The 27,321-nt window shown below is 40.4% G+C and overlaps 1 protein-coding gene and 1 long non-coding RNA gene across 2 annotated transcripts in view; one reads left to right on the forward strand and one right to left on the reverse strand.

The window, feature by feature from the left end:
• LOC122236729 overlaps positions 1-19,895 on the reverse strand; it is a 74,329-nt gene extending 54,434 nt beyond the window's left edge. Inside the window, exon 1 of the long non-coding RNA XR_006214959.1 lies at positions 19,038-19,895. This is a non-coding gene — a long non-coding RNA (uncharacterized LOC122236729). The remainder of the gene's footprint in view (positions 1-19,037) is intronic.
• Positions 19,896-20,341: 446 nt separating this feature from the next.
• Positions 20,342-27,321, forward strand: part of RAP2A (RAP2A, member of RAS oncogene family) — a 32,917-nt gene continuing 25,937 nt past the window's right edge. Inside the window, exon 1 of the mRNA XM_007098392.2 lies at positions 20,342-20,724. Within this exon, the coding sequence (XP_007098454.1) occupies positions 20,411-20,724 (314 nt within the window). The 5' untranslated portion in view covers positions 20,342-20,410. The remainder of the gene's footprint in view (positions 20,725-27,321) is intronic.

A 27,321-nucleotide genomic window follows, 5' to 3' on the forward strand; every position in this document is an offset into this window, starting at 1 on the left:
CAGGTTCCAGGCTCTGAGCTGTCAGCACAGAGCCCGGTGTGGGGCTTGAACCCATGAGCTGTGTGATCATGACCTGAGCTGAAGTCGGATGCTTAACCGACTGAGCCACCCAGGTGCCCCAGCAGGTTGGGGTTTTAAAGTTTATTTACTTATTTTGAGAGGGAGAGACCAAGTGTGTGAGTGGGGGAGGGACAGAGAGAAAAGGATGGAGAGAATCCCATGCAGGTTCCCTGCTGTCAGGGTGCACAGCCTGACACAAGGCTCGATCCTTGAACTGTGTGAGCCAAAATCAAGAGTTGGACGATTAACCGACTGAGCCACCCAGGCGCCCCCAGGTTGGGCTTTTAGCATCCATCTGGTTTCCATAGTTTCCACCTCAGTGAAGAACCCAAAGGCATCTGCCAAATTCATGAGGTAGGTACCAGAAGTTGACCAAAAATATACTAAGTCTAGATCCTCCTCCTCAAGAAGAATTGGACAGCAAACTTAAGACTCGGTTGAAAAGGCCTGGGGAAAAGGCCAGAAAATTCAAAATCCTTATGAAACAGTGATACATTTGACCCTTGTTGAAGTCATTTTTTAAAAAATAAGTACTAATTGAGACAGTGCAGGTAAACTCAAGTTGTTAATTGTGTTTTTTTTTTTATTTTTAAAAAATGCTTATTTATTTTTGAGGGAGAGAATGAGAGACCATGCACGGAAAAGGGGCAGAGAGAAACGGAGACAAAGAATCCAAAGCAGGCTCCAGGCTCTGAGCTGTCAGCACAGAGCCTGACGTGGGGCTCGAACTCACAAACCGTGAGATCATGACCTGAGCTGAGATCAAGAGTCAGATGCTTAACCGACTGAGCCACCCAGGCACCCTTGTTAATTGTTTCTTATGCACATGAAATGAATCACCATCATCATCCACATTATCTGTCCTAATTAATATCTCAGTTATAATTCTCTAAACATGATCATCAAAACTGCACAGAGATTTCTTATCAACAAGCCATAGAAATGAATTCCCCCAAAAGTACATTCATAAGAGAAGCAAGTAGGGCTCAGGCAAGATTGGCTTATTATTAATCAAATTGTTCTGCTTCATCAATAAAATGATTAAGGGCAGCTTAGCACTGTTTACAGAGTTCATTGATCAGGCCTTTGATTTCACTGTCAGGTGCCCTGTGTGGAGAAACGTAACTTCAACCCTACTGTAAATCTCAAGCGGTTGAGATTCTTCGGAGTCGCAGCATCACGGCCCGTCCATGACAGATGGTTCAACAACGACCGGGAATGAGATTCTGCTCTGTGGGAACAACACAGTGCTGATGGAGTGCCCGTGGGTTCCTTCTCTCAAACACCATTCTTCACTTACAGACACTTTGGTAGTGTACATGCACCATATAAAGCTCTTCTTAGGGAAACATCTCTGTTTAGCTTGACTTTTGTTCTCCGCTATTTTTTTTTTTTAATGTTTATTTACTTATTTTGAGAGAGAGAGAGAGAGCAGGGAAGGGGCAGAGAGAGGAAGAGAGTGGATCCCAAGCAGGCTCCCCTCTGTCAGTGCAGAGACTGACTGACACAGGGCTCAAACTCACAAACCATGAGATCATGACCCGAGCTGAAATCAAGAATCAGATGCTTAACCAACTGTGTCACCCAGGCACCCCCGATTTTATCTTACCTGTAATGATAGTGCATATTATTGACTGTAAACAAGGACTTGCGACATGTAATTTATATACAGTACTCATTCATTGCTTTCAAATGAGGAAACAGACTATGCAACCTTCCCAAGGTCATTTTGGGAAGGTGAGAAAAGCATTTGGGTCCAGGTATGTTGGACCCTGATAATGTATATTATCATGGATGTGCTTGTATCCAGTGTAATTACTGCCTCTAACAGTAAAAGTCAATATTGACAATAGAGATGCCCATTGGCAATATTTAGTTTAATTATAAGAAGATGTAGTATACATTTATGATATAAATATTCAGTAATGATGCTATCATTCCGATAGGAAAAAAGTATTTCTTGATTGGATACATCTATTTATCTGGTATATAGCAGACACTTCACATACTACATACTGCTTAATCCACATAATATCACTGAGAAGATTCTATTCTTTTCTTTTTTTAATTTTTTTAATGTTTATTTATTTTTGAGACAGAGAGAGACAGAGCATGAATGGGGGAGGGTCAGAGAGAGGGAGACACAGAATCGGAAGCAGGCTCCAGGCTCTGAGCCATCAGCACAGAGCCCGACGCGGGGCTCGAACTCACGGACCGCGAGATCATGACCTGGGGTGAAGTCAGCCGCTTAACCAACTGAGCCACCCAGGCGCCCCGAGAAGATTCTATTCTTATTCTCATTTTACAGTTGAAGTCATTCAGGCTTAGGATGGCTGGGTAACTTTAGCAAAATCACAGAGAAAGTAAGTAGTTGAATTCTAGTCCAGGTGCTTGATGCTATACCATACCGCCAGTGTGACTTTATAAATGCATCATTAAGGTTGCTTTCATACTAAGTATTTGTGTGCAAAACATATTTATAATATATTCTTTCATCAACATGTATATTCTCTATTTTGTATTAAGGACAAGAATCAAAATAATCAAAACTCCCCCCCCCAAAAAAAAAAAAAATCTTGAAAGTATCTATCACTGAATATAGACAGTTAAAAGCTGAAAGAGACGTTAGGGCTTATAGAGTACAACCCACTTAATCTTTTTTAAAATTTTTTTTAATGTTTATTTTTGAGAGAGAGAAACAGAGCACAAGCAGAATAGGGGCAGAGAGAGAGGGAGGCACAGAACCCAAAGCAGGTTCCAGGCTCTGAGCTGTCAGCACAGAGCCCAAAATGGGGCTGGAACTCACGAACTGTGAGATGATGACCTGAGCCCAAGTCGGACGCTTAACCAACTGAGCCACCCAGGTGCCCCACAACCCACTTAATCTTAATGATGAGGAAACTGATACCCCAGAGAAGTTCCAATTTATATGGCCACTGACTAGTGGTGAGATCGTGAACAGTTTTCCAAATGACAGCTAAAATGTGATTTGGTGAAAAGCCATACCAATTGTGAAGATAAAATAAACAAAACAAATAGCACTATGTGTAGCATAATGTTAGCTAGGTTATTATTATCATTGTTAACAACATGACTATATTAAAATTAGGGGACTGAATCTAATGGCCCCACCACATTGGTCAACCTTATATCCATACACACGTGGTCTTTGTGTTCACTGCACAACAACAGCATTCTTCACTCACTACATGATTTATCTAGGCACAATCACATGTATTCACCTACTATATAAGTTCTTGTCTGGTTTTGAATGAACATATAATTGAAATGTTTCATAAATTAAAAAAAAATTATGCCAAGAAACTTTGGGCCTCGCAATACATGAGTACTCAGAAAGTGAATAAAAAAGCCTAGGGTAGGGTGACAATACTATCCAGTTTGCCTGGGGCGGCCCCAATTTGTGCTTGGTGACGTAGCTTTATTATCAATACCATCCATTTTACTCTCGAAAGTGTCCCAATTTGGATGGATGAACGTATGGTCTAAGCAGTTATTTTAAAATTGATTAAAAATTTAAATATAAAGCTATTTTAGAGATGATGGCAAATTTACACATGCGATATAGGCTACAATCTAGAAGCCTCCATGCCCTGCAGATAGGACAGCAGGCGCTCCCCGTGTTCACAGGAGAAAACTCCAATTGTGTTCCGGGTAAGCCATGTGCTGTCTTACAGAGGAACTAGACGATTTCAGATGAACTTTTAGTCTTTCCAGAAGACAAAACACTACTTACATAACAACAGACATGCTAAGTTGAAGCAAAACACCTCCTTCTATGTGAATAGCTGCAGGAAACACTCAAACCCTCCTGGACTGTCCACTCTTGGAGGCCCGTCTGCCTGGGTCTGTGAGATAAGCCGCATCCCAGGCCTCACAATGCACGACTTGGCTTTTGCCTGGAGCTTCTGTGGTGCATTTTGTTATTAATGCAAATAGTAACACATGTGAGGGACAATATTTCCATCATTACAGAAAGGACGCAGGATATCCTCCAGAGAATATAGCAGGGCCCTCTAACTAACCATCAGGCAGCAGCTCCTAAAGTCCCTGTCATGAACATAGTTAGGTTCTGAACAACGCTCGGGCTATTACATATAATTCATGCTGACACACTGACAGCAGAATGCTGTTCATTTCCAGCGTAAGCCTACCAGAGGTTTAGCGGAACACATCCTAATGGAATAAGCTTGTCTTTGTCAGGAATATTCCGGTTGTAATAAAAATCCACTGATGTTAGCTTAAAGAAAAATTTAGTATAGGGTTGGAGTGGGAGAGGCATCAGACACATCAATGGTGGAAAATGTGATCAGATCTCCTCATGAGGCAGAAAGCCCTCAGTAACTAAGTGAGCTATGACCTCTGGAATAAAGTGGGTCACCACTGCTTTTCTCTACCTTTCTACATAAATCTGCTTCATTCTATGGCTTTCTTCTGTATATTAGCATTCTCTGCTGATTTCTTTGTATACAGAGCCCCCCAAAAGGCATCCTCATTGTAGCTTTCTGTCATTTCCTTGTTCAAACACCCAGCCTTTAGATTACAATTCTAAATTCCCAGGAGGAAGCAAATCTGACTGGCCCATGAGCTGGGCATGATGTACCAGTGAGCTACGACCAAAGAGAACTTAAATAAATAAATACAAACATGGGTCCTCAGGAGCCTGATTTGAGCAAACATTCCCAAAGGAACCTACAAATGGGTATAAAATGGTTGTGTGCATTTTAACTGTACTTCTCTAGTCCCAAGGAAGCCTATTTTTTATTTTTCCAAAATGCATTTGGAAATAAGTTGGCCATAAACAGGCACAGAAAAACATCAGGTTCTGAGTAGAAAGTAATGCCATTTTAGCACACTCAACTATGCTCTGAAACGTCCGTACAGAAGATCAGATCACGTAATTCGTGAGAGTCAATACAAGGAACGCCATCCAAGGCACCCATTGTGGACTCACAGTGAGGAGGCCAGTGGTGTTCATTACTCCTTACTCTGTCATCATCTGGCTATTCTTGCCTGAGCCCCCATGAAACTCCTGGGCCTCCCATCATCTCCAAGTTTTCCTATCCTGTTTACCCCAGACCTTAGGCTGAAAGGGAAGAGAGGACCTTTTTGATAAAGGGTTTAAGACATAATAGATATATTGTTAGGCAGCTTTTCTAGTCTTACCATTCATAAATCCTCGATTTCCAACCAACATGAAAAGCTCCTGAAATTTTAAGGGGACACAGACAAAAGTATACCAAAGGCTTGAGTTTTTATAAATTTACCTAATTTTTTAAACTTGAAGACTCATATCATTTAAAGCTCATTTGCCTTTGTGACTTGTTTTATAATTGTGTTTTTACCTGATTATAATTGTCTTATTGGTGATTTTTACTGAAGTAGAGCATGATGTGATTGATTCCTTTTAAGAATGAATGTATATACAGGGAGATAGCAAATGGGCGCTTTTCTGTATTTTCCACTATTTTGTCAAATCCAGAGTTTGTGTTTTAATGTAAGATTTGGCTTGAAAATTAACAAATAATTACCTAAAGGATGTGACTTAGTTGTCGTTCTTGTGAATTAAGCCAAAGTTACTCTTTTTGAAGACATATTCTGTTATAATTTTAGTTGGCTTCACTCATTTTTAAAACATCACTGATTTTAAGTACTATGAAAGTAGAAATAACACCTTTTAATAGAGAGGGCAATACAATAATTCAGTAATTTGGGACTTGATCATAATTTTAATATCATTTCATGTTTAATCCAGTCACCATGTATTGAATACATACTATTGACTAGCCAAAGCATTACAGAGATTAAGAGATGGGGTGGGGGGGGGGGATGTACCTTCTCCATCCTTCTCCCCCACTGGCCCAAAAATCCATGAGTCCACATAACAGATGGAGGTAAAATAAACAAAATACAAGAGAAAATGCAGTAAATATGAGAAGTATGAAGTATTTGGGGAATGCAAAGAGAGAGAGAGAGATTAATTCTAATTTGAGGGACACACGAGGAAAGGGAATTTTAACTAGGTTCTGGACTTGAGGTATGTAATCTGGTTATCAATATCCTCAGTAGTAATTTTCAAGATCATCACTTACTCTAAGCATGATTTTTACCCCAGAAAATACAAAATTAGTATGGCACATTGATATTCAACACAGAGGTGTGTCAGAATCATCTAGTATTTTCTCAAATATGCAATTCTCAAAAAACATAAGCCCACTCCTGTGTCCCCCATATTCTTAACTAGTGGGACTCACACACACACTCACACACACACACACACACACACACACACACACACACACAAAGTGAGACAAAGTGTGAATGCCATGGTGAAAGCTTTAACATGAACTTCAATGTGAAATAGTTTCTATAAATACTTTTTTTGGACAGATAACTGTTCAAGTTTCTTGGAAAGATCTGATTTAACTCTTAAAATTATAAAATGTATCATTATAGTTAATTTTTATTTAAGGTTATCTTAGATGTATTTATGAAACGTACTTTAGTCCTTTCTGGAAACTTGTAGAGTAAAAATACATAAATAAATAAAAATAAGTTGATGATAGATATCTGGATGGATAGCTAGTGACCTGAATGAATTAGTGCTCTTTATTTCTGCTTTTGGAGAGCCAGGATTTGAGGAATACTGAAAACAGGCCCAATCCTATGCACAGGTAATTCACCCAGCCATAGTTAAACATCTTACTGAGTCTCAGCCCTTCCCTGACTCCGTTAGTCACAGATCCAGGTAGAACAGCTCCAGCTTCAGACAATGTACAGCCCTAATACAGGCAGCATTGAGCCCCTCGAGCTTCGCATTTTCCGTGTAAAACCTCAGTAACATATGCTGTTGATTGATCTCCTTTCTCAATAATTCTACTTGGATTGCTTTCTTTTGAGTGCCATGATCATAACCTTAGCACACCGCAAGCTGCCTATTTTCGCTCCTTTGACTTTGTCAGTATCTGGTGCAAAACGGACATGTTCGGTTTTAGTCTTGAAGCTGACTGCTGTTCATATAACTTAATTATGTTGACAGATTAATATTTTTTTAGATAACTTACATATGTTGTGGCATCTTTCCACTGGAAACAACAGTAGTTTGCATGGGAAATAACCAAAGTCTTCATTTAAAAAAAAAAAATCCCAGAGACCAGTCCCCCACAGAATGAAGTCAAGGCAACTTGCATGATGGGATAGTTTAACCCTGTTCAACTACCTGGCATGCCAAGGAAAATAAAAAGGCTAAGTATCCCTGAAATGTCTCCCTCAGCTTCTCTCATTCAGATGTAAACTGGAATCAATTTTGCCATCAGTGCCATTTGCACAGAGGTAGCGCTTTGATTAAGTAAACAAGATTTCTCCTTCTCCGCTAGTGCCGCCATTTCCATGTGGTTAATTACTCATTAAGTGCTAATATTTTGTGAAGCTGTGTGAGAAGCATTAACTAGACAATAATAAAAGAGGAGGTACTGTTCTGTTAAGAGCCAGAAGCTGAGTTTTGAGGAGATCACCCTGGAAAGAAGGATGGATAACTCTCCTTGACAAAATAGCTGGCTGGCTGCTGAGAAGAACAATCAGATAGGCCTTCAGCTGTGACTGCTCTGTCTTCCCCAGGGCTCCCCAAATCACTGTTGAATGTAATAGTGTGAGAAGCAGAAGAAATGGATGGAAACAGACGAGGGATACAGTTCCAAGGCCTGGAAAATTCTTGTAATCACTAGAAAAAAGATACTATTTGAATCACATCTAAGAATCCAGTAACTGAGAAGGTTGTTACTGGTCATGTTATACCGTGCGAGGAGATTAATCTTATTAAAAAAAATTACTATATGGCACAAAATATAATGGGTCCCCACGACCTGTTCATGGTCACTTTCGACACACACTTGTGCCATTTAACTACTTTTCTTCTATTTTATTTTCCTTGTTTTCTCTTCCTGACCGGTAAGCACAGCTGAATGCCCCCAGAGTTTATAGAAAGATAGTACAATTTAACTGCCTAGCTCCCACTTACATTTTAACTGGAAAAAAAAAAAAAGCTTTCACATCAAAAAACCAAAACCATAGGTATAAAATTTCAGGTGGCAGTCAGTTAATAGAAAAGCTGACTTTCCAAATCATTCCTGGCACTTCTAAAGCCCAAAGACGGCCACCTACCTTGCCTACTACAGACCTATTTCTGAGCTAGAAGTTTCTTTGGGGGATATAAAGCCAGTTTTAGAGAAATATTTATATCTCTTTCTCCTTGATATTGAGAAACTCCCCATTCTCTTCCCTTGTTTTCATCTCCTCGATGTTACAGGATCTTTAGAAGCAAAGTTATAAGTCCATTCAATCGTTCATTTATTTACAGACATTTTATGAGTTCCCACAATGTTTTACACAATGTGCCAGGTGCTGCTAAAACCCAAATGAACAGAACACTGTTCCTATCTTCAGTGAGTAGAGAAGACAGCATGGCAATGTGCCATTGATGTTAAGACAGAAGTCGGCTCAGGGTTACAGCAGGGGTCACAAGAAATAAGCAGTAAATTCTATCTCCAGTGTACACAACTATACGAGCTAAAAAGAAGACATTACTCCCACTGTGTAAAAAAGAAGAGTATAAACCCCGCAAGAAACTAGCACTTGCCCTTACTTCAAATGGGAAAAGTACTTTTGGAAAATTATATTCTCAATCAAAGTTGTTAGGTTAACCACAAAAGTATGCTAAGGATTGTGAAACTTACAACCTAAACATAAACCAGAAAAAAAAAATTAGAGAATAGGCCATACATACATGGAGATGTATCCTAAATAATGTTGCACCTACACTTCTGTAAGCCACTTTTTCAAAGTGAAATCTAGTCTTTAACATTATGCTTGGTTATCTATCTACCTACCTATCTATCCATCCATCCATCCATCCATCCATCCATCTATCTATCTGATAGGAGAAAATCACCTTTTATTCCTAGCATAATGCCTTGCACATAGTTAGTCGTCTAGAATTATCCCTTGAATGCTAATATTAGAAACTAAATAGCATAATGTGAGTTGTAAGAATGTACATTTTTGTAACAAGTATCTTTTTTTTTTTTTGAGAGAGAGAGAGAGAGAAAGAGAAAGAGAGAGAGAGAGAGAGAGGGAGAGAGAACGTGGATGCACAAGGGGAGGGGTAAAGGGAATATTAAGCAGGTTTCACACCCAGCATGGAGGCAGACTCAGGGTGCAATACCACGACTGTGAGATCATGACCATGAGATCATGACCTGAGCTGAAATCAAGAGTTCAATGCTTAACTGACTGAGCCACCCAGGTGCCCCAACACAGGTATCTTTTTAATTCTCTTTTGACTTTTGAAGTATTGATATTCAAATATTTGATCTTCTAAGTTTTTGGCAAGAATTGTAATTTGTTTACCTAAATTCCTTTCAGTCATTCAAGAGATATGTGTTAAGCATTTGCTTTGTACAAGGCACTGACCTAGGTACTGAGGATTAAAAGGAACAAGAGAGACCAAGACTTTACATTCTAGTGGGGTATACAGACGATGAAGAAATAATCTAAATGGTAATTTCAGAGAGTGATGATGAGTGTATAAAAAGCAGTAATATAACACAGTGTCCTGAAATAGGGATTACTCCAGATTGTGTGGTTCAGGAAGGTCTTTCCAAAGAGATGATATCTGAAGAGAAACCTGGGAAATAGGAAGGAACCAGTGAAATAAAAGTCTGGAGAATCCCAAGCAAAGCCACTCTAAAAATCTGACCCAACCACAGAGACCACACACAGACTAGTATGTTCAGGCCAAAGATCTGAAAGTTTTCCTTGAGTTCTCTTCTTTCCCATTACCTCTTCATCCAAACCATCATCTAGTCCTGTCAATATCTAGAAAACAGATTCTCAAATCTTATCTCCATTGCTGCCCTGAACAATTCACCATCTATCACCAATGTAGTAGCAACACAGGACTATTGATCATCTGAAATGTGTCCAGTAAGGATGCTGTAGGCCTAAAACACACACCAGATTTTAAAGGTTTTGTATGAAAAAAAGGTAAAGTATCTTAATAATTTTGTCCTGATTATACATTGAAATAATAATATATCAGATTAAGCAAAATATACTTTAAATATTAATTTTATGTTTGACTTTTTTGCTATCCATTGTATTTTATTTTGGAACTTAATTTTTAACAACCCAAGGGTTTTCTTTTTTGTCATACAATGTCAATAATTAAAGTTCATAATTTATTTAGATTACCTTCATTTTTACCTAAAGTCCTTGTTTTGTTCCAGAATCCCAATCCAGGATGTTACATTACATTTAGTTTTCATGTCTCTTTAGGTTCATCTTGGCTGTGAGAGTTTTTCAGGCTTTTCTTATTTTTAAGAAGCACTGGTCAGTTAAATTGTAGGATGCCTCTCTTTTTTAAAAAATTCCGTTTATTTCAGGGCATCTGGGTGGCTCAGTGAGTTGGGCATTCAACTCTTGATTTCAGATCAGGTCATGGTTTGTTAGCTTGAGCCCTGCATCTGGCTTGTGCTGGTGGTGTGGAACCTGCTTGGGATGCTCTCTTTCTTCTCCCTCCCACTTGCACGTGCTCACTTGCTCTCTCTCTCTCTCTCTCTCTCTCTCTCTCCCAAAATAAGTAAACTTAAATAATAAAATAAATGAAATAAAAAATTCAATTTATTTAAACTAAAACAAAAACAGTTCACCCAGTTCTCCTACCTCCCAACTCACCACTTCTGGCACCCACCAATCTGTTCTTTGCATCTGTGAGCTTGTTTGTTTTTTTTTTAAGTTTTGTTTTAATTCCACATATAGGAGAGATCCTATGGTATTTGTCTTTCTCGGACTTATTTCACTTAGCATAATACCCTCAAAGTCCATCCATGTTGTCACAAAGGCCAGATTTTATCCTTTTTAATGGGTGGATAATATTCCATTGCAGATATATGCTACATTTTTTTTAATCCATTCATCCATTGATAGACACTTGTATCCATGTCTTGGCTACTATAAATAATGCTACAATGAACATGGGAATTCAGATATCTTTTTGAGTTAGTGTTTTAATTTTCTGATGTGGGGTTTGAGCCCCACTTAGGAAAAAGCTCTGGATTTTGAGTTCCCTCCTACTTGTGGGACACTGTGCCAGGTACGGGGCTTATTAGAGAGATTGTGTTCCAGCCTCTCCTACTCATTTCAGTGTGGTTTTCTTCTCATTTGCCCAATTTGTAGTCATCACTCGGCCAGCCTTTAGGTTTTTTTAAGAGAGGATTTTTCCGCATGTCGCTATAGACTCAGCATGTCCATGAGAGGTGGTTAAGTTCAGGAATTTCCTATATCTTCTTTTCTAGTATACACATTAAAGCTCTAAATTTCCATCAAAGAACCACTTTGTTGTATCTCACAAGTTCTGATAGATGGTATTTTCATTATCACTAGGTTCCAAGTGTTTTTAAATTTTTTTTAACCCATGAGTTACTTAGGATTATCAGTTTTTAAATTTCTGAATATATGGTTCTTCGTCTGTCTTATTTTTAAAGTTCTAATTTAATTATGAATTCAGAGACTGAATGATACCTTTTTTTAAATATACCTTTTTAATGTTTATTTATTTTTGAGAGAGAGAGAGTGAGAGCAGGGGGAGGGACAGAGAGAATTTGAGGCAGGCTTCAGGCTCTGAGCTGTCAGCACAGAGCCCGACGCGGGGCTCAGACTCACGAACTGAGAGATCATGACCTACACCAAAGTCGGATGCTTAACCGACTGTGCCACCCAGGCGCCTCTGAATGATGTCTATTCTTATAAATGTATTAAGATTTTCTTATGATCCAGCATATGATCAATTTTTGCAAATGTTCTGTAGGTGCTTGGAAACAAATATGTATGCTCTAATCATAGATTACATTTTTCTGTATATGTCTGCTAGTTCAATTTTATTAATTCAAACCTTTGGTATCCCTGTAGTTTTTGTCTGCTTGACTTATCAGTAATTGAGAGAGAAAGATGCACTGTAAGAGGGGTTTATCCACTGTTTTCAACATGGGCCTCTGTGTGGCAATATTCTGAGATTCTGAGGCCTTCTATGCCTATGAATATTTGTACCTTATTCTCACACCTGAATGTCACTTTGGCTGAATATTACACTTCGGTTTCTAAATCTCTTCTCTGTTCAATATTTTAAAAACCTTACTCCACTGTTCTTCTTGCTTCTAATGCTGCTATTCAGAAGTCTGATGTTTAATCTGATGTTAATCTTTCATACTGTTAAAATTCTACACATTTTCTGTCTTGGATATCCCAAATTTCACTATAATATGTGTAGGTGTAGGTTTTCCAGATCACTTTCCTTTGAAACTCCAGGTTGAAACTTCAACCTGAGGTGTTTTATCTGTTTATCCATCCATTCATTCATGGGAAATTTCACATTATCATTTCTCTAACAAGTCATTTTTTGGGAGAATTCCTATTATCTGTATGCTGCCACTTCTGTTTTCCATCTCTCGATTATTCTTTTTTCTATTTCTTTGAACTTCTGTTTCTCCTTCTGTGAGATGACCTCAATCTGGTTTTCCAGTTCATTCATGTGTTCCTTAATGGTGTCCCTTCTGCCACCTTATCCTCTCTTGCTCTTTATTTCAACGATTATATATTCCATTTGTAGTATGTCCACTTGGTTCCTTTTATGTGTCTTTGTTTTCATAAGTCTCCCATTATCCCTTATCTTTTTTAGCATGTTTGTGCTAAACAGTCCATTTTAATGTTTGTGCTTCTGATGGCATCTATAATCTTTTTCTCTTTTGAAATAGTTGTACTTCTCAAAATACCTTGTCATGGGCATTCATTTTCCTCTGCAAAAGCATATGAGGACAGACATAGGGTGACCCACTAGGGTTCAGGGAGGTTTTGCAGGCTGCTGGACTAAAACTAGGACCATCCCAGGTAAACCAAATGGTTGATCACCTTTCCAGAACCCATTCTGAGTCATTTAATAAATGGACTCTAGAGCAGAGAACCCCAAGTCCAAGCAAATCACAGCCGATCGCTCTTTAGGTCTAGAGATCATCTTCTGCTTCCCCTGAGAGGAGAGAGGGAACAGTCCTGAGGGTACAGTTCACAAGTCCTGGGAAGGAAGAGCACAAGGTGTGGGCCGGCAAATGCTCCAAGTTGGTTAGGACCTAAGAGTTTCTTGGCTCCTGACAAGCAGAGGGCTTCTGTGTGGCCCTGATTTTCCCCTTGAGTCCGTTTGGGCCAGAGCTCTGGGTCACCACACGTGTTGGGGCAGGCACTGATTTTCCCAGTGAGTGAGAAGCACAAGCACATGTGTAATGGTTCTTTTCCTATTTGATTCTCCCGTGGGGTGGCTGGCTGCTCATTACTGGGGCCTGAACCACCACCCTCTTCTCCCAGTCCCCTGACCAAACAGCTCCCTCAAATCCTCTCATCACTAGGCTTTTCTCTTCGTTTTCTTCACTTGAGGGTCTTGTACCCTCTATATTGCTTCCATGACTTTGCAGGAAGGAGCAGTAATAATGTTAGTTCAGCATCGTGGAGTCACATAATTTGTATGATGGCTCCTAATCATTTTTACACTCTTTATTAAAAAATGAAAAGCTTCTTGGACATGTAGGACATGCTCTGGCAATGGCAAAGCACAATAATTATTCACTGCATTATTATAAACAATATCGAGAAATGTTCATACACTTATTGTAGCCTAATTTTTAAGAAATATTCTTATATTTGTACAGAAAATAGCATTAGAAAAATTGCTACAACCACATTGACCAGAAACCACAGAAAATCTGGCAAGCTTCTGATTTTTGTTACAAGTATTTATTATTGTTGCTATACTATTATATTTGGCACATGAATGTGTTTTTTTTTAATTTCCAAAATGCATCACTAATCTGTAACTTATTATTCCTTACAGCTTCTTTCTTTTTTTGATGTTTATTTTTGAGAGAGAGAGAGAGAGAGAGAGAGAGAGAGAACGAGCAGGGGAAGGGCAGAGACAGCAAGACACGGAATCTGGAGCAGCACAGAGCTGCCAGCACAGAGCCCAACACGGGGCTCGAACTCACGGATGGCAAGATCATGACCTGAGCTGAAGTTGGCTCAGTTAACCGACTGAGCCACCCAGGCGCCCCTATTCCTTACAGCTTCTTTAGTGAAAAGACTTTTCTATGGTAAGGTACAAAAAGGCACTCCAGGAAAAACATTTTAAATTACATTATTTACCTAAAAGACTATCTTTATATATTACTGGCCCATTGAAATTTCTCTTTTCAATCAAACTCCATTCATTTTTACATAAAGCACACCAGTAACAGCTACATGAAAAAATATCCATAAGCAAAAACTGTGTTGCTGTCTTCATTTTTTGCTACTCCTCATTTTTCCTTCTACTTCTATCTGTGAAAGTTTGAATTCCACCTTCTTGATGCCCTCAAGTCCGTAATTACTCTTATGACATTTATTTCATGATGCCCACAGTATAAATTATTCATCATTTTGAATAATGCCTTAACTTCTTGAAACCTACCTCTGTACTTTCTACTTTTTCTTCTGTATTATTTTTTCCTGCATTATTTTTATACCTTTTGTAATCTTGCCTTGAGACTTCTAGCTTCTGATTCTTCCCCCCTGATAGTTGTCCCTAGAATGGCATTGCTATAGAGAATTAAAGAATCTGGTGATTCTGTATTTACCTTATTTTGCTCCTACATCATTCTGCTTTCTTCCTTTGCTCACGGCTCCTTGCACCTAGAGTGCTCCCTTCTGCCCAGTCTTGTCTATTCTGTGGCTAGTTCCATCAAAGCCTGGCTCCAAATTCATTTCCTTCAGACAGATTTCCATAATTAAAACCCACTTCAGTTGATTCCTCTTTCTCTTGGCCTCTAAGAATTCATATATATAAGCTACACATAATATCATGTCCTTGAAAGTGTATGTTTTTATAATTTTATTCAGTTATGTGGTTATATATTTTGTGATATTTTATTATTTATATTATTATTGCATCCTTGCAATCTCTAATTTTTTCTTATTAGCATGAATTGTAAGCTCTTATTATGTAATGTAAGTGTGCGATCAGTTGTTCAACATCAGTCTCTTCTGTTTATGATGTCTATAACTACGAGCTCTTTTGGATAATTGTCTATTTTTGTGTTCCCAGAACCTACAAAATATACATAGTAAGTGCTCAATTAATGCCCTAATGTCTTTGAAATACCATTCAGGATATACATAGAATGAAAGTGCTCACAAGTGCTTGCTGATTTTTTTAAATACATTTTGTCTCGAAACTCTCACACTTTCTATAAGAGTTGGGACATATTTGACTCCAAGATGGAGAAAACATAACAGACTTTAACACACACTTAAACCAAAGGATGCTGGCTGTGTACTTAGTTAACAAGTTCAAAGGTGGGCATTTCCAGCATTGGTATGACAGTTCAGTGTTGTCTTCCAGGGCCTGGATTCTTCCCCACCTTCCTCACCATCCAAAGCTTGCTGGGTTTCATCCTCAGCCATAAGGCATCATTGCCCAAAGACGGCGGCCACAGTCTCTTATTTCAACGCACAAGGCAGGAAGCAAGGGGGAGTGACATCAAAACAATGGGGATGTCTGCTCATTCTTGTCAGAATCCCAGGAATCCCCCAGCTCTTCCCATTCTAATGACTTCTTCCCGTTCTAATGAGAACCAAGTCATGTGCCTACTTGTGGACTAACTATGGGGCAGAGAGGAAAGGACTGCCATTAACGATCAATCCTGTTTCATCCCATGTTTTTCAGCCAAAAGAAAGGGAAACTGCTGGGGATGCAAGCAACACCATGTTTCCTCTTTGGCCGTGTTAAGTACACCACACTGAAGCTCTATTTTCCTCCAAACATTCAAGCTTTTAGAATTCTCCGAGCTTTTTCTTTTTATTTCCTATATCTTAATCATTAAGCCATTTCCTTCAGCAACACTATCTCGACCAGAAGGTTTTTTCATTGACTTGTTTACATCCTCATTTAATTTCTGCCTTCAGTTCTTTCTTTTCAAAACCACTAAAACACATCACATTTTTAAAAAAGAAACATTTTTTTTTTGCTCCTTCCTTTCCACTGTTTATATATATATTTCTGTTTCTCAACTGTATTAGGAGCCTCAGAGGCCATGAAAATGTCTTCTGCTCTCTTTATAACTGCCAGCCTGCCTTTCATAGGTGCAAAATAGACTTGACTTGTCCTTCCCCTTTATGGTTAATCACATATATGCAGGCTTTAATAGGAAGCAATAAGCATCGGGGTAAGCACTGCTATTATTGCAAACGTCCTCTTCCAACTTGTTTACATCAAATTCTTTGCATACTTGCTTCTTGCTCTAGTTAGAAAGTCCCAGAACATGGTGTATTTCCCACCTCATCCCACCTTTTCCAACATCTTTCACAGAAGCCAAGGAAGGAGCTAGGTTTCCATGGTAACACAAGTGTGACAGTTGAGGCTATCTGGGCATAGGTGAGATAACTCTCAGATTTACTGGGGAGAAATGAAGTTTTCCTTTCTTTTTTTCTCTCCCAGCAATGTCCTTCTGAAGCTAAAGAGACCCTAAAGTGTCAGTATACAGTGTTTTCACTATCATACAGATTTATAGCTCTTGGAGAAAATTCAATTTCATTGTATCTCATTTCTATTTTGTCTTTCCCACAAACAAATGAATGGAGACATAAGTTTTTATTTCCAAAATCACTGTCAGAATAGATAGTTCATGCTGGCATAAAAATGAACACGATTAAGGAATCAGGAGACAGATACCCATCTCCAAACCAGATCTTCAAAATTCTCTACACGTTCTGACATCCTTTCCTATGGCAGCTAATCCTTCAGCTAGTATTTCACATACGGCCTCAAATTAGGTAAGTACCACCACATATAAGGCAGAATAGAAAAGGAAATATGCCCTACTTATCATGTTTCTTTTGCCTCTTAGTGGTCAAAAACCCGCCTTTAAGGCAACATTGAGAATAAATATCGAGAATGAATATCAAATGAATATGATTCATCAAGAATGAATATCGAACATCAACGTGAGAAATATAAATGAGGCTGCATTCTGTATACCTCTCCTTATCAAGAAAAGTCAGCAGTAATGAAAGGTCAGGGAAAACAGCCTGAAAAATGTCAAAAAGCTCTCCTATTCTTTATTATGCTAAGTGGAGTGGCTAGAGAGCCCACTCACTATTTTTGTGTGTGTGACAACTTCTATCAGATGCACAACAGTCCAGAGCTTCTCAACTTCTCGTGACCTGGGAAGTGAAAAAACTGCTTAAGATTACATTCTTGATCCACAATCCCAATGGAAATTTCTAAAAAAATAATAGGAAGGAAGGAAGGAAGGAAGGAAGGAAGGAAGGAAGGAAGGAAGGAGAGAGAGAAAAAGAAAGAAAGAAAGAAAGAAAGAAAGAAAGAAAGAAAGAAAGAAAGAAAGAAAGAAAGAAAAAGAAAGAAAGAACGAACTGCCACTGGATCTTTTTTTGCTTGCAAAGTAAATGATTTTTCAGTTCCACTGTAATTAAGGTACTACACGGGTTGTAATGCTCTATACAAAGAAAAAGTTTGATGCTTCTTGGCTCCATTTAACCCTCAAAAAGCCTAGGAACTTATCACCATGATGCACAATTTGGATCTTAAAGAGACAGTCTGTCTTTGCTCTTAAAAGAGTGTGGCTGTTACTAAGCTAAAGTAATCTCAAATAAGCATACAAGTTTCACACAAAACATGAGACTTGTAAAAAGCTAGGTGCACACTGCATTCATAAACATCTTCTTGAAATATCCCTGCCAAAAAGCTCAGATATAATGCATCCATGTGAGCTCCTTTCATTTTAATTCACTTTTCCACACTACTAGTTTAGAATTCTCTTTAGTTTCGATGCTCTTAAAACGTTCCTCTGATTCTTAGTTCTTTTGCAGTTTGCTTTATCTGCAGATTCCATAAGCTCAGATATTACCTCTCATACTTTGACGATATTTAATCAAGAAATAAAGGCTGAGTTATATTTACTACACTTTTTGACAGGACACTTGCCCTCAATTATTTTAAGCCAAAACTTGGTATATGTTATACTATAGCAAGATAATGCAAACTTAAGTTCTTCATTCTAATATAATGGACGGACAGGGCAATAGAACACTGTTAAATCTGAGTACACTTTTGTAGTAGTTTGATAACTGGCAGAAAAGACGGTAAAGGAACACCTGGTTTTTCGAGAAACTCAGACCAAAATCCTCTCTACATGATGACCTTGTAGGGAAGGGAAAGGGCGAAGAGGTATGCCACGACTAAACGTAAGAACTGCAGAAATTTATTATTCCCGAGAAATGTGATTTAGCAACTTATGGGCGTAGACTAGTCTGAGAAGGACATAGTTTAAATCAAGTAAATCCAATAACCCATTATTACAAAATATAATCCATGAGTACTTGGGAATATAACTTCTCCTAAATTTAACATTATGGGCGTGAGACATTGTAACATACAAGGCTACAAAGACCTAACGGTAAGTTTTATAACTAAGTAGTTAAAAAAAAAATGTTTCAGGAGGCACGCATGGAAGATCCGTGCCAACTGCTGCAGTACGTCTCCTTAAGTACCAGAAAATTTCTCACCCTAAAGACAAAAGTCCCTGTTTTCTCTATTCATCCCACGATTCAGCCCACATCGCTCAGCACCATTTCCAAGCCCATCACTTAGGCAGAATGCCAAGCAGACGACGTTAAACGTCTGAATTCATCACTCTCGCCTGCAACACACCTTGCTCCTTGCCAGCACAGGGCACAGCGACCGGTCCCTCATCCTCCGACCCCTCCCGGATCCCACCAGCGGCCCCGTCTCCATACCACCGGCTCTAGGTGGCAAGGGAATCGCGAATCCTGGTTGGCTCAGATCGAGCCTCCGTCATTCGTCAGCTCACCTACGATTGGTTGGCAGAGAGTGCTCAGGAACAAACGCCCAGCTTGGCCAGGCGAGGGGAGGTGAGTTGGTTGATCCTGCGACTAGAGTTTTCCTCATTGGCTGACGGGTGGGCATCACGTGGTATGAAGCGGCTCTCTATTGGCCGAGAATGGTACCATGGGGTACAGAAACGTGATCTGGTTGGTTGGAATGAATCCCAGCTTCCTACTAGGTGCCCCAGCTAGCTGTTGCTATGAGGTGGCCCCGGGCCTTCTTTTGCGGCTTGGAGCTCTGTTCTCCCGGTTTTCCAGGCGCCCGTAGCTGAGAGGGCGTGGGAAGAGCTCGACACCAGTCCGGCGCTGGAGAGGGGCGGGGCTGGAGGCGGTGGGCGGGACCCCGGCGACGTCACCGGGCGTGGGCCTGACTTCCGCGGACTCGCCTTTGCCGCCTAGGGCAGTGGCTTTGGGGGCCTTATGTCCTCTCCTTCAGTGTTCTGATGCTTATAAAAAGGCTCACTCCGTTGTATTTATCTGCGCCCTCTTAAAAAAGCTTCTCTTCATGTTTATACAAGAAAACACCAAAGCCCTCAGGGGTACAGAGAGACTGGGTGGTGTCAAGCAAAATCCCTAATACCTCCTTTTGGACCTTGCCCGTTTCTTCTTTTCACTCTCAGCCTCACGTTAAAGCCTGCAGACTGCTCTGGCCCCGCTAACATCTTGCCTCCGCCCCAATGCCGAGCGTGGGATTCTCAAGTTGACCAGGTTCCCGGCTCAGGCAGACGAACTGCGCATGCCCAGTACGCAGGCCCTGGGGTTCGACGGGGCGTGCGGGGTAAGGTGTTGTTGCGTGGCAGAGGAGGTTGTTTATCTAAGCGCGAGCCGAGGCTTCCGCACCGCGCAGTCTCCCGGGAGCGCGCGCGGCCGGTCGCCTAGGCGACGGGGAGCAGGGGCGGGGCCGCGCCGCGGAGCCCCGCCTCCTGCCGCCGGGCCCCGCCCCCGGCAGCGCTGCGGCTCCCGCTCGGGCGCGCGCTCCGGCGCCCGAGGAAGCGGCGGCGGCGGCGGGCGGGGAGCTGGGCGTGGAGGCGCGAGGGGCGGGGCGGGCGGGTGGCACTGCGGGCCCGCGGCTCGGGCGGCTCCGGTGGCTCCGGCGGCTCCCGCTCGCAGCTCGTGCTCAGTGCCTGCCGGCGCCCGCGGGCCGGATTGCCGCCCTGCTCGGCCCATGCCCAGGGCTACTGCTCCCTCCGCCGGCGCCCGGGGGGCCGCGGCGGCCGTGAGGTGGGGGCGGCCGCGGGAGGCGGCGGGGCCGGCCGCCGGCGCAGGGTCCGGGGGCGCAGCGCGGCGGGCGTAGGTCTATGTCGCGGGCGGCGGCGGCGGCGGCGGCCGCGGAGGGACGATGCGCGAGTACAAAGTGGTGGTGCTGGGCTCGGGCGGGGTCGGCAAATCCGCCCTGACCGTGCAGTTCGTGACCGGCACCTTCATCGAGAAATACGACCCCACCATCGAGGACTTCTACCGCAAGGAGATCGAGGTGGACTCGTCGCCGTCGGTGCTGGAGATCCTGGACACGGCGGGCACCGAGCAGTTCGCGTCCATGCGGGACCTGTACATCAAGAACGGCCAGGGCTTCATCCTCGTCTACAGCCTCGTCAACCAGCAGAGCTTCCAGGATATCAAGCCCATGCGGGACCAGATCATCCGAGTGAAGCGGTGAGAGGGCCGGGGGCGGGCAGGGGGCTTCGCGATGCGGCCGGCAGCCGACGTCCCGGGGCCAGCACTCCCCAGTGCTCTGGGTGGCTGTGGGCAGGGGGAGCTGTCTAGGGAGATGGCTCTGGGGTCTCATGCTCTATAATAATATGTGGGGGTTTTGCCAGCATCACCACCACCATCATCTTGAATCTTAAATTTGAGTGCTTTGTTTCACAACTCAAATTTGGCATCCCGTGAACCCACAGCCCAGCTCTTTGTCTCTTGGATATTGTTAGTAGCACTTGTACAGAACCCCAAAGGAAACAAAGTTTAAAACTTGCAGGGGGAGAAAAGGGTTGGGTAGGTCTGTACTGGGAAGAGGGGAGCTGTGCAAGCATAGTGGAGACATTTTCAGGTTGAGCAACAACAAAAAATCTACCTTTGCAATATTTGACAGCAAAAATTGCTCACGCATATACGGCAAAAAATGTCAAGTCCAGAGGACAGAGACCTTTCTCCTCTCTTAAAAGATCGAGTGGTACCAAGGCGTTTTACAAAAATGAACTCTGCAATTAAGATGAAACTTTGAAGACGTTATTAAATTATTTGAAGACATCGTAACAGCTCAGTGAGATTGAGAGTTATTAGCATATAGGAGCACAAATATGCCATTCACATTAAAGAATGTGGCTTAACTGTTTTTTTTAAATCCAACTGCCTTACCCCCCTAAGAAAGGAAAAGAAAGGAAGAAAGAAAGAAAAGGAAGTGAAAAAAGCATGCCTAGAAACAAAACAGAAGTTTCTTCAAAGGTGTAACTTAGGTATTAGCTAATTTAAAGTTAATGCAAGTAAGCTTTTTCCTGATATGAACTCTTTTTTTTAAGCATGCATTTTGAAAATACGGTTGGTAGCTTAAATGGTTTCGAGTATTTGTTTTCTCTTATGTTAACTGACTATATATTTTCCTAGAATTTCCAGCATCAGAAAGATAATAATATCTTAGTTCAAGGTTTTAGCAAATTTTTCTAATTACTAGTTACGCATTATTATTTTGTCTGATTCTTATTAATAATTGCTAATAATTTTGATTTAGTGTAATTTTTTTCCCTACCTAATTCTAGCTGTAGCTCCACATTTGAAGACACTTACTGAAAGGTAGTTGTAAGTATACTGTAGATATAATCACATTTCAAGTCAGTCTGAAAGAGCAAAGCCCAAGTCACGTGTGTTCAGTGGGTACTCAAAAATTCATTACAAGATGTGGATTTTTAATGCAACATATGAAATCACAGGGGATTTTTAATGCAACATATGTCCCCATCCCCCTGTTAACTCATTGCACATGCACTTTAATAGCTAAACTAAAATTTTGTATATTAGTTTCTTTTAAATTTCAAACTTTTGAATAAAGTGAATATTTTCGTGGCTCCTCTTGCTATTCTAAGATCTTCAAATCTGATAGCTTTTTACTTCTCCAGTTTCATTTTCTTAGAGTTAATTGCTACAGGAAACAAATGAACAGTTTTGGTGCTAAATTTAATAGGTGTCTGACTCTTAAGGCACTACGTTGAAGTGACTCAAATCCTGAATTAATACTTCCCCCATACTACTAAAAACAACAACAACAATACAGAACAGGGCAGTCTAATACATTGTCACGTGGCGATCTTAAGCCATAAACATATGTCAAATAGTAAAGTAAATGCCCCAACTGCTCCATATTTAAATGTATACTACTGTATACATTTAAATGTATACCTATAACTCAGACATTGATAAAGTCACATACAAAGGACAAACTTCTTGACAAAAGCCTAGGAGACAGAATATGGTAAAATATCCTTAGTTTAGTCCACATAATTTTGTAGTTTCTTATGATTTAGTGGAGATTACTAATAGCAGGCTAGTCTAAATTTGGTATACTGAACAATTTATTTGTTTGCCTATGAAAAGAGGAAAACTCTACTTGCCCAGATGTCTTTTTACTCACTAGTCTCAGTTCTTGAGGTAAAAAGACCAGGGATCAGCTGAAGTAGAGTTCATAAACTCTTTTCACTGGAATTCATCCATTGTATCTGTGAGGGCCCCGTGGACCCTTCTGTGTCCTCACATTTTACACCTCATCCTAACTTTATCATCTGGCCCCCCAGCCTAGAACATATTCTAAATAACTTATATAGAAAGAAAGAATCTGTGTGTATTATATATATTTCAGTACAGTGTATAATGCATATATTATGCTAAAGCAGGCATTAAATGTGCTAGTTATTTAACTCTTCCCACTTAAAGAGAATAAAATATGATTTTCAAATAAGTGAACTTTCTACTCTTTTGGGAAATCCATTTTTAAATTAACTAGTTGTTGTAGGAAGTATTCAGTAAGTGTTCCCTCCCTTCTGCCCACTAGCTGCTTTACATAATTACATACAGCAGTTTTTTGGGGATATTTAATACCACCATAATGCCAGTGACAAAGGTGAAGTGCAGAGATGTTGGGTCTTTTACCCAAGACTAGTCATTGATGGAGGGATTTAAACCGAGTTCTGTTAGAATCCATATACTCTTTTCTTCTATACCAGGCTGCCTTTGAACTTGTTGTTTACTGACAAATTCAGTATCCAGCTTGGGCTGGCACCGTTCAATACAAGTATAATGTGAGCCACACATGTAATTTAAAAATTTCTAGTAGCTTATTTTTTTTAAAGTACAGCAGATAAAATTAATCTTAATAATGCATTTTATTTAACACACTATGTAAAATATTGCCATTTTAACATGTAATCAATATCCAAAAATTGAGAAATCTTACTTTTTATGCTACATTTTCGAAATCTGGTGTGTAATTTACACTCACAGCACATCTTAATTCAGACTAGCCATATTTCAGGTGCTTAGTAGCCACATGTGGCAGCAGACTACCATACTGACAACACAGGTGTAAGGTGTATATATTGTAGGGAAACAATAAGCCTCGGTTTTCTTATCTGTGAGATAGATGCGCCTTTCAAAGTCTTTATTAGGATTAAATGAGATAACCCATATTCAGGTGTCTAGCACAATACCTTGAACAGAGAAATCACTCCAAAATTCCACCTGTTCTTTTATTAATAATGTTGTCACCCAACCTTCTTGAAATTTTATCCTTGATATAAATGTAATTTTAGAGGAAATAAATTGTGAGTGCATTTTGAAATTCATCACCTGGTGTAGACAAGATGAGAACAAAAAGCAATTGGGATTAAAACAACACCTTGAAAAAGTTTTGTTGGTATATTCTCAAAATATTTTCCCTTATTAATGGTTTTATGGGAAAGGGGAAGAGAATGAAGATTTAACTTCAAGTATAGCACCAATTCATGGCCAGATAGTGAAATAGAGCTTTTTATTGGATTGTCCTTGTATGGAATATTGGGCTTTTAGAAAATGTCAAACAAGCCTGTACTGCCTTAAGTGTTGACAGTTGCAGAGATATTCATATCCATACACTACCTCCTGTCTGAGCCGAGGGGACCAACTAAAAAATGGCCGTATTTATAAATTCACGTGCTTTCCTTTTTTGCCCTGAGTTCCCTTTTTTGACATGACTTCAGATGAGAACACACACTCCAGGAAGTGTGATAGGGATACAGAAGATGTTTCAATTGAAATAAAACTAGTAGAATTTTTTCTGATTTCAAGTTGCTTTTCCCATGCCTCCTAGGGTAACCCATCGTCCTGACTTGAAGTATCTTGGAACGTGCCGTCCCAGGCCTATTGTTCTTAGAATAAAGCCCAGGAATCCTCACATGATCTTCCCAGGTGCAGTGTGCTCCTGCCCATCCCTGCCTTTCCGGCCTCACCTTGTGCAGTCTTCCTTGTCCCTTAGCTCTCAGCACCCACACCTTCTTTTAGTTCCTTGGAAGTGCTTGCCTGGGCTTCCCTTCTACATGTAGCAATCATTTACCTTGTGCAGTTAATTCCTACTCACTTTCACCCTTACTTAAAAGATTTCTTCCTCCTCAGGGAAGCCTTCTTCGTCTTCCCAAACTGAGTTAACTCCTTCACACACAAGGTTAACCTCATGCCTCACTCCTTCCCTGAGCCGTCATACTTCAGACATAAGTGGCATGCTGTACTTCCCTCTTCTCGTGGCACTCACCGAAGTCTAGCTATTTGTGTGATAATAGACATGCAATCAGTCTTTCTCATTAAACTCTCATTCTGTGTGGCCAGTGCAGCTCCTGGCACAGAGGAAACACTCAGGAATAATGTATTGGAAAAAAACAGTATTTGGAAATAAAAGTGTTTTTATTGTCCTTTGGCCTCAGTTTCTCTAGACAGTTTTTTTTTTTGTTTTGTTTAGTTTTATTTATTTTTATTTTGAGAGAGAGAAAGAGGGCATACAGGGGAGGGGCAGAGAGAGGGAGAAAATCCCAAGGGAGAGAGAGGGCTCCCACACTGTGAGCAGAGAGCCTAACACGGGGCTCAAACTCACAGACTGTGAGATCATGACCTGAGCTGAAATCAAGAGTCGGACGCTTAACCAATTGAGCCACCCAGGCGCCCCTCCCCAAACATTTTACTTTTATAGATGGAGGAGACGATTCTTCGAAGTCCATTTTGCAGATGAAGTAGATGATCTCCCTTCAGCTCTAATATTCTGTGACGGCACTTGTATCTAGTTAGGGTGACACGGAAAGGGTGAAGTTTAATAAGAACCTTGAAGAATCAGGAGGACAAAGTCTTCCGGAAGTGGTATGTGAAATGCATAGAATATGTTTACTGGCTGTTAAATAGACTACATTGGCTAAACTAGGAATTCATATAGAAGTGTGAAAGGAGGTAAGGCTAAAAAAAGTGTAAAGCTAAGTTACAGAAGATTGAAGACTTTGGACTTGATCTTGTAGTGAAGGACCATGATCAAAATCGGTATAAAAAATGGTAACATGGAGGTGATGTGATTGACCGCTTAGTGGCAATAGACCAGAGTCAGAAGGAATAGTCGTGCCATATTGTGATAATCTAGTTTCTGTGCCAAGTAGAAAGATTCTGTCTTTCTTTCATGGAGGGATAGCTGGGGGAGATGATTTCAACGTTGGACATGGCAGTCATCCATATAGATGCACCTAATAAGTAATTAGAATATTTGGATAAAGCCTGAAAGATCTGTTCCCGTTATCTATGAATATAAAGACTCAGGGTCATCTCTGTGGTTCAGATGTGGAGAGTAGATGAAACCTCCTGGGTAGAGTATACATAAAGAGAGAGAAATGTATATCATTTAAGTGATCGTTTTTAAGTGACCCAGCTGATAGTTTGCACTCTTCCTCTTCACAATAAGTAGCTATAAAAACCTTCTCTAAAGCAGAAGCTGGTTGTCAGTTTCTACACATAGATCTTGACCCATGACAATTTGGTGTTATAGAGCCGAAACCAGGGATTTGGGACTTGTTTGTCCCAAGTAAGTGAAATTTCTAGAGTCTGCCACCATTCTTTACTGTACAAACACATCCTTCCCCAGTTTGATACCTCCAGTAACCAAAATTATAATTGAAAGTTTGGCCTCCAAGGTACAGAGCCTAGAAGCCATGCATCACTTTTTATAGCCCCAAGTGTTGTTTTCCTGGAAGAGAAACTTGTTTTTGCTGCATTGTAAAATTAGAACATTACAATATTGTAGCTTTCTCCTTGTCATCCCAAGACTGGAATTTTTTAAGTTCACTTTGCAGATGGAGCAGATGATCTCCCTTTGGCTCTAACATTCTGTTGGTTCTTCTCTCTAGTGGACATGGTGAGGGAAGAGGCACAGTTTAATATGAACCTTAAAGAATCAGCAGCCCATGACCTGCAAGTCTTGTCTGGTTAAGATTTGGTGACAGTTGTGTCAATGAAATCTGTAATCAGAGAGATCATTATTATAATTTTTTTTTAAGGGAGAGGGGTCAAAAGTAATTTAAGTAGCCAGCCAACCATTCTGCACACAGACAAAAGATACCACTGTCCCTGCATATTGGTAAGTCCTCTGACAAGAACAAACGGATGATTTGACCACCGACCACTGAATGAGAAATACTCTGGTCACCAGGCAAGTGGATGATGTTGACTTTCTAGTGTTCCTTTAGGAAAAGATCAGGTAATGAATAGGGTCACTAAGGAGGAGGTGGAGGAACTGGTAAGATAGTTCTAGATGACTCAACCAATAGGCAGAGCCAACGAGGCTGGAATCTTTTTATTTGTTAAAGTTTTTCAGTTAGTAATACACTTTTCTCTGTGTCCTCTTCCAGGAAATTATATGTGGCACACTACAATGCATAGATTATACATTTACACATATTTCTAAGCAATGAACTTGACATAAAGGCATGTATATCATACTGAACTCAAGAGATTTTTTTTTCAAGGATAATTTTTATGTTACACAGTTTTTTTTCTTAGCCATTGTCTTCAAACCTAAGCCCCTGGGGCAGGATGTGTGATTCCACTCTTAAGGGGGGTTTTTTGCTTCTGTTTTGACTTTTCCTTGTTATCTGTTTCTCTCCATCTGTTCTTACCTACTATTTTCATATATACTTATATTTTTCTGGCCTACAGAATAAAAAGAATTCTAAGTATACTACTTTTTTTTTGGAAAAATATTTC

This window comes from Panthera tigris, chromosome A1 (assembly GCF_018350195.1).
Source record: "Panthera tigris isolate Pti1 chromosome A1, P.tigris_Pti1_mat1.1, whole genome shotgun sequence".
Taxonomy (NCBI): Eukaryota; Metazoa; Chordata; class Mammalia; order Carnivora; family Felidae; genus Panthera; species Panthera tigris.